The sequence below is a fragment of the Podarcis pityusensis genome, assembly GCF_964106645.2.
Source record: "Podarcis pityusensis genome assembly, chromosome: 2".
Taxonomy (NCBI): domain Eukaryota; kingdom Metazoa; phylum Chordata; class Lepidosauria; order Squamata; family Lacertidae; genus Podarcis; species Podarcis pityusensis.
Genome location: NC_138029.1, coordinates 56,528,946 through 56,544,108, shown reverse-complemented (window position 1 = coordinate 56,544,108; position 15,163 = coordinate 56,528,946). Strand labels below are relative to the sequence as shown.

The 15,163-nt window shown below is 41.4% G+C and overlaps 1 protein-coding gene across 1 annotated transcript; it reads right to left on the bottom strand.

The window, feature by feature from the left end:
- Positions 1 to 383: 383 nt before the first annotated feature.
- Positions 384 to 14,797, bottom strand: ZCCHC10 (zinc finger CCHC-type containing 10). The gene is made up of 4 exons (XM_080995470.1): positions 14,665 to 14,797; positions 6,884 to 7,042; positions 3,108 to 3,149; positions 384 to 1,520 (listed from the first exon to the last, which is right to left on the bottom strand). The coding sequence occupies exons 1-4, from the start codon at positions 14,703 to 14,705 to the stop codon at positions 1,235 to 1,237; spliced, it is 528 nt and encodes a 175-aa protein (XP_080851596.1). The 5' UTR covers positions 14,706 to 14,797; the 3' UTR covers positions 384 to 1,234.
- Positions 14,798 to 15,163: the final 366 nt, after the last annotated feature.

The window sequence follows — 15,163 nt, the reverse complement described above, 5'->3', positions numbered from 1 at the left end:
GAAAATAAATGTGTTTTTTCTTTTTTCCTCATTGAAAATACAACATTTGTATGTTATTACAATTTCTCTAGCCTCCCAAATTAGATTATGGAAGATAAAATGAATACTTAAAACTCTCCTCATTTTAACACCCTTACTGGGGAACATTTAATTTTATGAAAAGGCACAAAGATGAAACACTTCAGTTGCAACAGTTAACACTACTCTCCATGCGCAGTGCAAATGCAGCTTAAGGGATGGCCTTTAAGCTCTGAACGGGTCTTGTTAAAAAAATTAAAGCATTTGACCCTGGTCCAGGAATTGTGGTACATGCTGGAGAGAGGCATGTATGTAGTTGCATGGAAGGATCTCCACTGATAAACAGATGGTAGGCATTGTTAACATTTGACAGTGCTGTTTACTTGGGGGTGGGGGACAGAGAGGTTTCTGGAAATCATTTACCCTCTAACCCAGATGGAGTGACTGCGACTTTTCTATACTGAGAATATGAACCAACCCCTTGGGGAGGGGGGGGGGGAGATCCTTAAGTGTAGTACCATGTGTGCTGCCCACTACCATGTTAGGGTCACTGCATATCATTTTGTATATGCAGGACCACATTCAGAAGGGCAGTCTATGCACAGAAGCCTCTTTCAACAGGCTGAAGCAACCCCACTGGACTGGCATGAATGTATGGTCCTGATCTCCAAAATTCAGCAATACATTATTGCAACTATTATTTGAGCAGCTACTGGCAGAAAAGGGAGATTTGTTTCACTTGTGCTGAAGGCAGTATCACCCACCCCACCCCCTTTTAACTGTTAGTGGAGATTGAATATGGCTTTGACATATCAGCCAACTGAAATAAAACTTTGCACCCTTTATCTTCCTATCTTGCTTTTCACATGAAGTACATTGGTATGGACGTTGGTTGCTTATAACGTAACAGGATGGTTCAAATAAATGTGTTTTGCTTGCTGGCATGTAAACATCAGGGTGACTGGACCTTAGTTCATATAAACATTTGATAGATTTCTTTAAAAACTAAGAAAAAAAGTAGCATTTCCTATTAAACAATAATCCACAAAAATACTCTTTCAATAAGAGTTACTTCCCATTTAACGGTTTATGTCCTATCAACTACTATGTAAAACACACCAAAAAAAGAAGAAGAAATCAATTGTAAAAATTGACCTGTTAGTTTCGTTTGGCCATTAAGCATTTTAGATGCTAATCGTTCATCAACACCAGAGTCCTAACACTGCACCAGATTACTTTTCTTCTTCTTTTTCTTTGGCGGCTCATCATCCGTGCTGCTGTCTGTGCTGCTGCTGCTGCTACTGCTGGAGGAACTAGAATCTGTCTCAAAGTCAGAAGAACTGGAAGAACTACTTGAAGAGGGGGATGATGAGGAAGAGGAAGTGCTTTCATCACTGTCACTGTCATCCGAAGAGGAGGATGAGGAATCTTCGCTCTCAGATGATGACTCACTGGCTGAGCTGGCGCTGCTGCTACTGCTGGAACTTGTGACACTTTTAGACCTGCACAAGAGTTTTAAGATGACCAGCAGATATTATTCAATGGCACTGTGCGATTCTGTGACTAGCAAAGCCTTGTAAAGCAATCTCAATCACAGAACAGCATTCATCTGTTTCCCAAAATGTTCTTAGGATGAAATACAATTTTTTTTCTTATTTTGTATAGCAAGGATGGGGGGGGGGGGAGTTTGGTTCTCTATTTATAGATGTTTGGTTGCTATTTAAAGTAGCTGAAAACAAAAGCAAGGGAATATGGGAGTTTCACATTGGTATAAAAGTTACCATGAATATTAAAATTAAGCATTAGATGAGCATTAGTCCCTAACAATTATCAAAACCAGTGCTTTTTTTTCTAAAAAAATGTTTAGGGGTACTCTCATTTTGACTCAAGAAAATCACCATTTTATAGTTCAAATCTGGAAAAATAAATACAGTAAATGGACAAAAGTACAAAGATTCACAAAATGTTTAGGGGTATGCATACCCCTGTGTCCCCACAGAAACAAAGCACTGATCAAAACCATTCCTAGTTTTGAATTCTGTAGCTGTGCCACTATCAACAAAACATTATTTTGACAAAAAGGTTCATATAATCAATGATCTCCCTGACTGGGTTCTAGGCTCAAATACCCCATCCCACTTGCGGGAATAGCAAGGCTATGGTTTCCTGCTATATGGATGAGCTGCAATAAGGCTTGGGCCCATATGCTACTCCTATATTTCAAGCACCCAGGGAACAAGAGTGGAAGATTTTGCTTCCAGTTTCTGCATCTGCCAGAATGGGAAACTGGTTAATTCCACCCAGAAGCAAAAGAGGTCTGCAGCCTCTAAGTTGTGAGCAGGGGGCGTTATTTTGAAGCCTCCACAAAGTTCTTAAAATTACACTATTTTGTAAAAACTGGCAGCATTAAAAAAAGTAGTTTATCATGAGTTGAATTCTGTATTTCCTTCAGCACAAAAGAAAAGCTGTGTGAAACAGCCAAGAGCAGTTATTATAAATGGGAAGATCCCAGTTTTCCAAAGTACATTGAAGTTTATTTTGTCAGTGTTTATCTGTTTGTTTCTAGAGAATCCAATAATCAGCAGATACAGTATATAGCAGAGGGCCACTTCCAAGTTCAAGAGGCCTATGGTTTTCAGAGAGACTTGGAAATTAAAATATAGGATATATCTTAGTATGAGAAACTACTGCAGGCTAGGAAGCACATTTTTGCAGCTGAAACTCTGTAGGGAAACATTTTTTCCTTCTATCGCTTGGTTTTGACAGCAACTTCTAATAAAACTATCTCATGTTATCTGTCAAGTGATACACCTGGGCTTACCACTAAAGACAGGAAGAGGTAGAGCAAATGGAACAAAAAATAAATAAACTGGAATAGAACACACTATGCATAATATTAAAAGGCTACTAGAATTAAGTAAATCCCAAATTGGAAAGTAGGTCCCACAGACACTTACTTCTCCATGTCCATAATTAGCACTGAAGCCGACAACATGCATGTCTAGTTCATTAGCCAAACTACATCATTTATCACAGAATATAGGAATTAGACAGGGGCAATTGGTTGAGTTTCAGGTTTTCTCACATACCTCTTCTTCTTGCTCTTCCTGTCTGTAGTGCATTCTCCAGAGCTGGTTGAAAGTAAGGACAGGAGAAGAGAAAGAATTGTTTTAATTAATATGCTGGATTTAAAATAATTATATATGTAAAATTATTATTATATAGTGCACAGTTAGAACTTAAACTTAACAGTGGGCAGGGGGTGGAGAATCAAACTTCCTAGACAAAATAAGATGAGCAAAAGGGGTAAGTGGCAATGATACATGTATTAATAAATTACTTTATTGAATGCTAGTGGCAGAGGTGTTTATGCAAACTGCCCAGGGAAGACATTATTAGTGAATTCCAACATTGTGCAAGCAGATAAAAAGGACTTCCCTTCCCTTCCCCATCTGCCCATTGCACCCATACCTCCCCTATCTCTTGCACAGCCCCACCTCCACTTTCTAGAGCAGATTTGTGGGTGCAGGGGGTGTTGCAAGGCAAAGTTTTATTTCACAAGGATGGAAGTCCATTCCGCTCACACATGGACAGAACTGCATACAAGCATTAGTACCCAAACTAATGTACTTCCCTTGTGCTTGATCCAGAAGCTGCAGTTAGTAAAAATGGGGTAGCATAATTGCTGATTGAAGCGAGGGCCTTGTCCACATATAACAACTGTGCTCAGAGATATGCACTGGTTACTGATTTGCTACCAGGCAAAGTTTAAGCTGTCACAACTTGGGACCAGTTTACCTACAAGACCACCTTACCCCACCTGTGCCCTTCGGTTGGCAGAACTGGAGTTACAGGTGCCACATAATACACATTCGGCATTGGTGAGCACTTGATCGTTTAGTGTGGCCCCACCTGCCCTTTGGAACTCACTGCCTATTGAGATCAAGCAGGCGCCTTCATTGTTCTCTTTTCAGTGCCTGCTAAAAACATTCTTGTTTAGGTAAGCCTACCCAGATGCTTTAAAAGTTTAGGTAATTTTAATCTGTTTTAGTATTTTTACTTTAGTATGTTTTAAAGCAGGGTTGTGACTCATTCCTGATTTTCTTGCTTTATCTATTAGCAAGCTGCTTTGAGGTTTCTTACAATCAAGCGGTGCAAAATTTTTATGAAATAAATAAATAAGAAGCAAAACTGAGAAAAACCATGTGCTGGCCTCTCTCTCAAGTTGTCCCACTTAAAGGAAATAAGAAACCCGGTAGCATGGTAACAGCATTACTGAATTTTTCTTCTTTAGATATAGTTGCCTTTCAACATATCACACAGCTTGATTTCACAAGACTCGTCAAATTTGCTAAAAAAGAACAGGGATGTAAATGGGTATATTATATGTAGTGTAATTTGCCCGAGCTTTTATGGTGAATTTGTAATACCAGACGACAGATGCATAGATAAAGAGAAAGCGTGGGCAATTGTTTTGAAACTGTATCAGCTAGCTGTAGCGAACCGACTTATACATGTATCTCAGTCTCAAGAGTCTGCAGTTTATTCTATACATCCATTATTATTTTATTTGATGTTGCTTAAAAGGAGGGCAAATTTGCAGTCTTGGTTTTTACACAGTTAAATTGCTTTGAAAATATAAGCATGGAAAAACAGTTGGTTTAGTCATTTATCAGAATTACACAAGAATAATAATTTTCAGGCATGAATGTTTAGGAAATTATTCAGAGTTCAGCAATACTGCAAGAATAGCTAGTATATTAAAATGCCAGTGCTGTCAAAACATCATGCAGCTTAGATGCCAGCTGTTTAAGTAAATAGCAGCACTAGAAATTCTGGATGAATATAATATGGATGGCTGCTTTGTTGCTCTTGGCTAACATTTATATCTTCAACAGAAAACGGTGAGGCTGTATCTTTACTATAAACAGGAAACCAGCATCATCTTCATCACCCCCATTGTAGTTTAATACATGTCTCACTGCATCCCTTTATTCCTATTATGATACTATAGCTCCTATTTCTTAGTTTACACATGATGCGGTGAAATGGCTAAGAATGTAAGCTGGATACCCCTTGGCTCAAGTATCACTTCAGCTGCAAACTCACCTGTTGGCCTCGGAAAGCTACTATTGCCTCAAACTCAGCAAATTTTCTTTAGTGTGGAGATAATGACTTGCTCTACAAGGCTGTTTTAAGGAGTACTGAAATACTCTAAAATTTGCTGGGAGAGTGGGAAAATATGCACTAAACATAATGATATGAGGAAATGTTAGGTTGAGAGTTGAGTGTGTGCTTGCAAAACAAAAAACAAAAAAAACCTATTGGTTATTTTTTTAAGCCCCTTGGCTGGCAGACAATAGCAACAATGTTAGCTTTATCACACAGCCAACTATGTTTTGTTAAATAAATGTCTAAATCTGCAATAGTAGTAATTTATAATACACAAATCCATTGATTTTAAACTGCATAGGAGTGGGCTACATAAATATTCACTAAGCATTGTTCTCAATGGGTTAAGATGCAACATCACTCAAGTGGACTTTCCAGTCTTCTGTTTCCCCTGCAATCCCATGCCCTCCAGAAAAAAATCTGCTCTGGAAAGCTGGGGGACCCTCTAGAGCAGATTTTGTGGAGGTGAGCACCACATTTGCAACCCCTGCATTCAAAGCTTTCTCGCATTTAATTGCTATATGACAATTGTAGTGAACAACCCTCCTTAAGGCATAAGAGTGAAAGAATATACTAAAAAGGAAAGGAGGAATTTTAGAGGGGTAAAAAAAAAACAGGGCAAAAAGCATGTTTTCAAATGCTTAAAGAGCAGACAGAAGTGAGAGGTGCAGAGATTCTGAGGCAAGACAGTCCAGGGAAAAGGGGCAACAAGACAAGGTGGAAACATCCAACCAAAGTAGTATGGCAAGGTTTAGCTAATAAGAAAGTATCAACATAACAAAGGCAACAAGAAACCAAGGACAGTGGTACCTCGGTCCCTAAATGCAATCCATTCCGGAAGACCGTTCCGAGTTCCGAAATGTTCGAAAACTGAGGCGCAAAGAGCTCCCTGCAAATTCAATTGAGAAAATGGAAAAACATGCAGCGGAAGCTGTACCACTTCCAAGGCGCATCCAAAAATGGAAGCATTTGCTTCCGGGTTTTCAACGTTTGGGTTCCGAAACGTTTGTCGATGGAGACATTCGAGAACCGAGGTACCACTATAAAAAGAAGCAAGCAAAAAGGAAAGACAGGAGGGAGGGCATAAATATTATTAGGTTGGGGTCAGGGAGTAATAAAAAAAAATGAAAGGGCGTGTTATGAAAAGAGAAACTTGGTCAACGTGAGATGCAGAAAGGGGCAAATTCTAAACTAGCAGCAGAGTTAAGACTAGAGGAAAGATGAAACTGTAGGAGAGGCAAACTAGAAAGAAGAACACTACAATGTTTAAGCCAGGGGGTAAAAATAAGAGAACAAGTCATCCCATGTCAAGTTGCAAGATAACACCACAGTTGCATCACATGTATAGTAGCCCTTGTTCCCAGAACATGCTTATCTTTCCCACTGAAATCAACCAATGGATTCAAGTTACGAGAAATGACATTCTGACTAAACATCACGTAGAACTTTCAGTGAAATAGACTCACATGAGAGGTGGTGGACTCTCCTTCCTGGGAGGTTTTTGAGCAGAGGTTGGATGCCCCTCTGCCATGGATGCTTTAGCTGAGATTCCTGCATTGCAGGGGGTTGGACTAGATGACCCTCGGGCACCTTCCAACTCTACAATTGTACGATTCAAGGGCTCTCAAACTACAGCTTGATCACATGCACTTTTCTACAAATGGTGTACAGTCTCCTTCCCCTGTGATCTTACCTCTGTTGTAATAGTTGCTTCTCTTTTTCCTGAAGTGCTTTTTTAAACTCTGTTGTCCTTGATGGTCTATGCAGATATTTTCTTTTCCCTGTACATTCATAGGTCCAGTGTCCAAATTCCAAACACTTCTGACATCTCACATGCTGCTTGTTTGCTTCCCTATGGAAATATCCAAGAATATTTGAAACCATATGTCTTTGATTTAAAAGCTGACTATTAACCACAGCTAAGATCAACATTCTAGAAAACAGATGGCAATTCCAACATAAAAACTACCAACTTTGGGCCCCTAGTAGGGGATTATATTTGTAATTCGATGAGAACAGACTGTGGCTGAACAAGAAGCTTATAACAACTGCGTAGTATAATCCACTGATAACATTACAAGTTAGAGGCTGGGTTCAACTTCCAGCAAAAATATCTCCTATCTAAGATATCCCTCACATCACAGCTAAGGTCATTCTAGTTCACTTGTTCCCTTAGTTCCCTTACCAGCCCAAATCCTGTACTCAATTACATGAAGAAGCCTTGTGCTCCTTTGATTTGCTCTGATGTGTGCTTTGATTTTTAAAAGTCACAAATGTAATTAGATCCAATTTAGAATGAGCATGCACTAATCTCTCTGCTTCAGTTCCTGGGTGGGCACAATGCCATCTAAATGCAAGCAACACTGAAATCCCACTGTTTCCTATGGGCAGCTCTTACTTCCACGCCAGGGGAAAGGGGAAAATATAGAGTTTAAAGGAATCAGAAAGTTCCATTTCCAGACAATAAGGTGTCACGGTGTCACAAGGAGCTAGCTACTGTATTGAACCAATCTACTGATGAGGGTAATTTTAACACTTCCCAGCTTATGATCTCTGTCCTTAAATATTCATGAGTGTGCCATCCCTGTTTACTCCAAAAAGGCAGTAAATTAGTAAAAGGGGGAAAGTGCAAAGGAGGCTGAATGTCCAATGAAGTCATTCCACACCTGCTGCAGAAATCCTTTCATCTCTTCCCCCAACCTAGCATGAGACACAGATGTGTTACCAGCAGGAGCAGCTGTAACAAGAAAAAGGAACAGCTAGAACTACAGCATGTTCCAAAATAACATTTGAATGTTCTTTCCATTGTCATAGCAAAGATAGGTGAAAACTGAATCTAGATAGAAATGTATTTCAGTCCATACAATTATTTAATAGAAAAAATGATTACATAGTTTTACAACACAAGAAAAATGAAAAATCAAGGAACAGCTGTCAAACCCTCTTTCAGTTTCCTTGAGCTGCCTGCCAGAATATCAAGGTGGTATAAGATTCTGAAGTACATTCTCGAAAATAAGTTAATACACCCAAGAGCAAACTGGACAGCAAAGGCCAAGTGTATTTATACAAGATCAAATGACAGATCGTTGCTAGATCCTAATTTTAATTTTCCTATTCAATGTATTAGACCATATTAAACTCCTCCTTACCCTCTGCCTGACAATTGATTTGGGGGATGGTATGAAATACAGGTTCAGTACTGATGTGGATTCATAGCTTCATCTGCATTACAGGTCTCACTGGATCATGTTGGATATATAAGTTGGAGACTGGCCATGTTTGCACGGTTATCATAAGACAAACCAAGATAGACAAGGTGCATAAAGTTATAGTCGTTTCCCATTATGGTTACTGGGATTTGGGGTGTGCTTCTGACTGCTCAGGAGACATTGCCTACATCTTCAACCCATGCTACTCAGTTGTGTCTAGGGAGAACTGGAGGGAAGTGTCAAAGGTAGTATGCCCCTGAATACTAGGTGCTGGGAATCACAGGTGGGCAAAGTGCTGTTGTGCTGATGTCCAGTTTGCAGACTTCCTACAGGAATCTGGTCAGCCACTGCGAGAACAGACTTGGACTAGATGGGCCACTGGCCTGATCTAGTAGGCTTGTCTTACATTCTTAAGATACCCTGCTTCCCAGGAGAGAAAGAGGCACAGACTGGATGCTCCCTCATATCCACAATAGTACCGTATTTTTCGCCCTACAGGACGCACTTTTTCCCCTCCAAAAACGAAGGGGAAATGTGTGTGCATCCTATGGGGTGAATGCAGGCTTTTGCTGAAGCCTGGAGAGTGAGAGGGGTCGGTGCACACCGACCCCTCTCGCTCTCCAGGCTTCAGGAAGCTATCCACAAGCCTTGGGAGCCCGCGGGAGTTCCCACCAGGCTCCCTAGGCTTGTGGATAGCAGTCTGCACCCCGAAGCCTGGGGCGCACTGAGTAGCGCACCCCGGGCTTCGGGCAAATATCCGCAAGCCTGGGGAGCCCGCGTGAGTTCCCGCCGGGCTCCCAAGGCTTGCGGATAGCCGCCTGTTCTGGGGGCTGGGGTCGGAGGAAGCTCGGGCTGGGGAGGGAATATTTTTTTCCCTTTATTCCCCCCCCAAAAAAAAACCTAGGTGCGCCCTATGGGCCGGTGCGCCCTATAGGGCAAAAAATATGGTAATCACCTACTGTTTTGAGAATTGTCCTTGTCACAAGGTCAGAGGAAATGGAGAGGTAGTGACAACATCTCTGGTTTTGGAGGCAGGAGCTCCAAAGGCAGGGAGAGAGAACACTCTTGGATACTACACTACAAATAAAAGTTGGTAAAGGAAATATGCTTAAGCTAAAATTATAGCTTCACTTAATGTATGCTTTGCTACTCACACCAATGACCTAACTGGAATTTAGGTGACTGATCCACAAGCCAGTTGAACCAGAGTACATGGATTACATCAATCCTCCAATGCAATCTAACTCCATTAAAAACATTTTTAAAACGATTGCGGTTTTACCATTGCCTCCAATGGTTGCTGCATTACTAACTTTTCCTCCCTTGGGACAAATAGAATCTTACATTTAAGTACAGTACTCTTGTTTAGCTGGGCTGAGGATTAATCTTCTAGAACTAAAGCGAGTGCTTTTGTTGTTGTTGTTTCAGAATTAAGGCACAAACTTTTGACAAATTTAATTCCCATATGGGAAAGTGGTAAATATGGTTTCAAACTGTCCTGTTAGAATGCAAATAAGTGCAAGAAAGCTTAAGGATCTGTTACTATGATAAAAAACACCAGACAAAAGTAAGGAAAATGTAGCCAAGAGCTATTTTCACCTCACTAGCTGTGGAGATAGCAGTTATTGATTTTCTCCTTCTCCACCACTACACACACCCCTGCCTATCACATGCAATTCACAAGACTGGTGATAATATCCAAACTGGAATAACAGCTACGTAAATACTAGTACATTTATTCACAGACTCTTATTCGGTGATAATGATTACAGCTGCAAAGCAGCAACTGTATAAATTAACTGTATAAAAAGCAAATGCATTAAAAATATAAGCTCTTCATCATGAGCAGCAAGTTGAAAGCATTTCTGAAGATAAAAATTGAGATTTCATCTGAAAAACAAATACATTCTACCCGGCCTGAGATTGTTCCTAGAAGGCACAGAGTATCTTTTTGGCTTTTTAAAACTAAAACCAGAGTCAGGAATCTGGGCTGTGGTCCAGAAGCTATTTACATGAGAGTATTTTTTCTGACTTCAAATTGATTTCAATATTATAGCAATAGGCTCCACCCTTTGATGCCTCACAGATCTACAAAAACTGAACTAGTGAATATCTGATATTCTACTACATTTCTATTGCTGAAACTAAGCAAGATTACCTGGGTGTCATGTGTGCAAACCTACATATGGATGTCACACATCTAATAAATAAAAATAAATAAATAAACAATAAATAAAAACAAATAAATAAATTGTTTCTAACTAGACAAATTTTGATGGTCTATTATTGCAAGAAAAACCGCTAAAGGTTTAAAAAGAGATATAAGTATGAGTGAATTGAAGAGATGTGCTAACTGAGGCTTTAGTTTTGTTTTCGTTAAGTAAATTTTAATGTTCTCCATTCCTGGAGTTGATTTACATAACATTAATTCTGTTGTAAGCAGTTATGAGCCATTAGAAAAAGTCAAGATACTTACACTTCTAAATGAGTAAGTAAAAGCTACTATCACCTTTTTTATGTTTAGAATATTTCTACACTACCCTTCAATTAAATTTTTGGAGCATCTTATGGTAAAAAGTTTCTAAAACTCAATGGAGAACAAAGGTCAGAACGTCAATAAATTCAGCAAAACAGATGAAACTACATGTAGAACCAATTTACATTATATGTAGGAATACCATGAAACAATTGTGCTCACTCGATGTCAGAATGACAATAGTTGGCACCATGCAAAGTTTGATAATGAGGTACTCCATAAACTATATCTCAAATATATCCCCATAAAAACTTGAAGGGCCAATCACTATACCCACACTGAAATTCTATGCACAGAAAGCTGTAACATGACTGCATTGCTGGGGGAGTGAGACTTTGTCCACATTTAAGACCTGTACTCAGAGTCTGCACTGGTTGCCTGTCTGCTGCCGGGCCAAGTTCAAGGTGTTACTATGAATATATAAAGCCCTTAACAACTTGGGACCAGTTAACCTAGGAGATTGCTGTATCCCTTATGTGCCCACTTGACCAGCAGAATTGGCACTTTTACCAATGCCATATAACCCACACCACTTCTGCAAGAACTTGATCATTTAGTGTGGCAGCACCAACACAAGAAGTAAAAATTAAAAACAGCTCAGGAATGTAGAAAATAGTCAACTTAAAAAGCAGAAAAGTATCCCATAGTTAACAGCTGCACTGCAGACATTTCTGCATGTTTGAAACTCCCTGCTTACTGATATCAGGCAGGCACTTTCTGTGTATTCCTTTCAGTGCCTGCTGAACACATTCTTATTTAGATAAGCCTACCCAGATGTTTAGAAAGTTTGTAGGAGTTTTGATTTGTTTAGTCTAGTTTACTGCAGCTTTAACCTTCTGTGTGTTTCAAATTACAGACAATATTTTTTTAAGTAATAATTTTATTGGGATTGTGTGGGGTTTTTTTGTAAACCACTTTGAAATATTTTCTACAATCAAGTGGTGCATAAGTTTTCTTAAATAAATAATTATTTGAGTGTGGCTTCCACATGATAAAAGTGAGGCTCCATACAGGACAAATACACCACGAAGACCTCTTCCCTTTGCAGGAGCAGTGAACAAATTAGAATGGTCCATCTTGGAAACAGAGTGAGCCACATATCCTAACAAATTAGGTTGGGACCTAATTAGGAAGGGCTGATGCTCATGTCAAAGTCATAGCAGCTTTGTTTGCTGCAGAAATGAATTGGGCTTCAAACATCACTCCCAAATGCCCATGCCTATTAAACAGGGCACATTTAGCTCTCTGTTATACTAGTGAACTGGGGAAAATGAAGCAGACCAAACACTGGTTTGAACACAAGTTATGGGAATTTTGGGTCAATTCAACTGATTCCAATGAACAACTAATATTAAGAGCTACTCTGTACCAGTGATAGGAGTGAAGAATGAATACTTCACAACCAATAAATCCCACGTCCAGTAACACTTTGAATGGTTTGGGGCAGGTATGGTGAACATGCGGTTCTCCAGATGTTGCCTAACGCCAATGTCCATGCCTGGGAAGGCCAATGGGAGTTGTAGTTCAGCAACACCTGGAGGGCCAAAGGTTTCTCACACCTGGTTTGGGGTCTTCTTCAGCTAGGCCTACAAGTTTACTTTTAAAAAGCCCCGGTAGTCTCCTGTGATTTATTTGCTAAGCACTTTAAGAATAAAATTGCTTGCACCTCTTTTGACCTAGACACCACTACTATTGCTGCAATCAGTGAATGTGTCTGAAGAAATAACTGGTAATAGTTTATCAGACGAATGCCAGTTGTTGAAGGTCAACATGCTTGCAAGGATGTGGCTTACTACACATTGCTGGACGCCTGATACTCATGGCTTCTAATGTCCAATAAGAGATGGTTGACCAGCTGGCTAGAGGTGGGCATTAGTGTCTCATTCTGATAGGTAGTGGTTGTGGGTGTCCTGAAGGAGAATATTGTGAAACCACTCCAAAAGAAACCCTCTTTAGACCTACAAGTGTTGTTTGCTTCACCCTGTTGTACTAAATCAAAGAGTATGACTATGATGGATTTTCCTCCAAGCATTTTTGAAGCCGTATGAGTGTATATGAAGCAGCTAAGAGTATGTGGTTTGTACCAAGTAATAAATAATAACTAGGAGATGGGTTAGATGGATACTTGTGTCTTTATTCCAGTTGCCGTTTTACTCACCCTTAGTAAAGGGAACAACATTTTAAAGGCATGGTACACTACTAATACGCACACCAAGACCTCATAAAAGGCCCTATACCGTTTCTGAGTAAATCATAAATCCTAATGAGGATTAAGAATCAACACTGTACAAGCCTTCTGCATGATAGAAATGAAAGGATATTACAACAGACCCTACAATCCATGCTGCAAGAGAAACTAGAAAAAATATAGGAAAACTGAATCGGTCAATTGTCTTGTGCAGGCATCTTAATTTTTGAAACCAAAGAACCATGCAGCATTTTAAATTTTGCTTTGTCCCTCTGATAGTCTTTCTGTAAATGACCTTGACTAACTCACATAAGTATTACTACTTTATTAGTACAATAATGTGAAGCAGCATTTATGAGTACATAAAAAGCTTGTATGGGTAATCAAAAACAAGCATAAAGTCATGTCTCCTTTTCACATTTTCCTTTAAGCTTAGAGCCATCAAAAAGTTCTGACATTCACAGGGATTACACACTTCTAGTGTGAGAATCATTTCTATATATTTATTAATAGAAATGTCACAGCAAGAAGTCAACTGGAAAGCTTTGGTTATTTCCAATTCAGTCTTATATCCACATATCCAGTCTACATGTGGAACCCTAGTGGAGGCACCAAGCCAAAGAAAATAGCTTCAACCTTTGCTAAGCATTCACTCTGAGGCAATCAGCTACCAACTTCGTGTGCCTAGATAATCCTTTTTAAAACCACAGTCCTTTTCACCCTTACACAGAAGCCAGCCCCATTCAACTTAGCGGGGCTTACTTCCAAGCAGCTACACACAGCAACTTTTCCAGCTGCACTGCACCGAAGGCAACTTACCGCAAAGCCTGTATGAAAGCAGTGTGTCATTCTGTGCGAGAAGGAGGTGTGTGTGTGTGTGGCGAGGAAACAACCGTACGTCACATAACACAAGACCACCTTCTACACAACAGTAGCTTTTGAACGGCTAGAAGCGCTAGTGGGCGAGATAACACAACTTCGCAAACGAAAGACGACCAACGCCACTAAGATTCATTTGAATGCCTAACCATATTTTGCTAGCAGGCAAGATAAACAAGAAAAGGAGAAAGTAGCGCCCACCAGGCCACGGAGAGCCTCCCTTCGTGAACCTGAAGGGGATTTGAAGCCTTTCAAGACCCCCATCTATCGCCCGTCCACAACCCCGGCGCCTCCCACAGTCGGTCATTCAGAGGCAGGTGCGAGGGAGCAGCGCCCGGGTGGCACATCCCCGCGCGGACACCAAGGGACGGTCCCGCCTCGCGAAGAACCAGGCGCCCCCCCCCGCCCGCCCGCTCTCATTCCATTTCTATTTCGCTTTCAGGCCGCGCGAGCTGCTGCCCCGCTCCCAGAGCTCGCGCTCGTCCTCGCGGCTGACAGGTAGCAGCAACCCGGGAGCTTCTTCGGCTGCACGCGACTCCCCGGCAGGACGCCGCTCCCCGCGGCTGGTCTCCAGCGGCGGCGCCTCCCCTCCCCCCCCCCCCGCCTCTTTCCCCGCAGCGCGACCCCCGACCCTCGCCAGCAGCAGCCCCTCGCACACTTACGCCTGTCTCCGAGCGATAAGGCGGTGCATGGGAGTCGCCATCTTAGCCACCGGCCGGGCACTAGCGCACGCTGCATGCCGGGAACGCCGCCCTCCCTTTATCCGCCCTATTGGACGAGCCGGGCTCAGGCAGCCCGTCGAGCGAACGCCGGGAGGGTGGGGGGAGGAGGGCGGTACCATTAGGGGCGGGGGGGGGGCGAAGACGGTCTCACTCCTCCTCCTCCTCCCCCCCCCCCGCGTCTTCAGCTCTTCGCTGTACGGAGCCGGACCTGCTTTACAGTCCTTTTCTCCCAGCTTCCCTTCTCAATCTCGAAATGACGGCCGCAAGTTATGTTCTTGGCGCTTTAGAAAGCTCTGCGGTTTCTAAAAGACATGGGATTGGGCCGCTTTCGTTCTCCCTTGCGTTAAGAGAAGAACTCCCTGCAAGTGGAAATCTAGCACAGCAGGGAAGACCCGAAGTAGTTTGCTTTCTTGCAAGCGATGTTGTTGTGTGGTATCAT

Excerpts from the sequence above, each read along its gene's own strand:
- ZCCHC10 (XM_080995470.1), bottom strand. The coding sequence starts at position 14,705 with ATGGCGACTCCCATGCACCGCCTTATCGCTCGGAGACAGGC. Across the intron at positions 7,043-14,664 it reads CTTATCGCTCGGAGACAGGC|GGAAGCAAACAAGCAGCATG; the intron begins GTAAGTGTGCGA and ends ATATTTCCATAG. Across the intron at positions 1,521-3,107 it reads AGGAAGAGCAAGAAGAAGAG|GTCTAAAAGTGTCACAAGTT; the intron begins GTATGTGAGAAA and ends ACTCTTGTGCAG.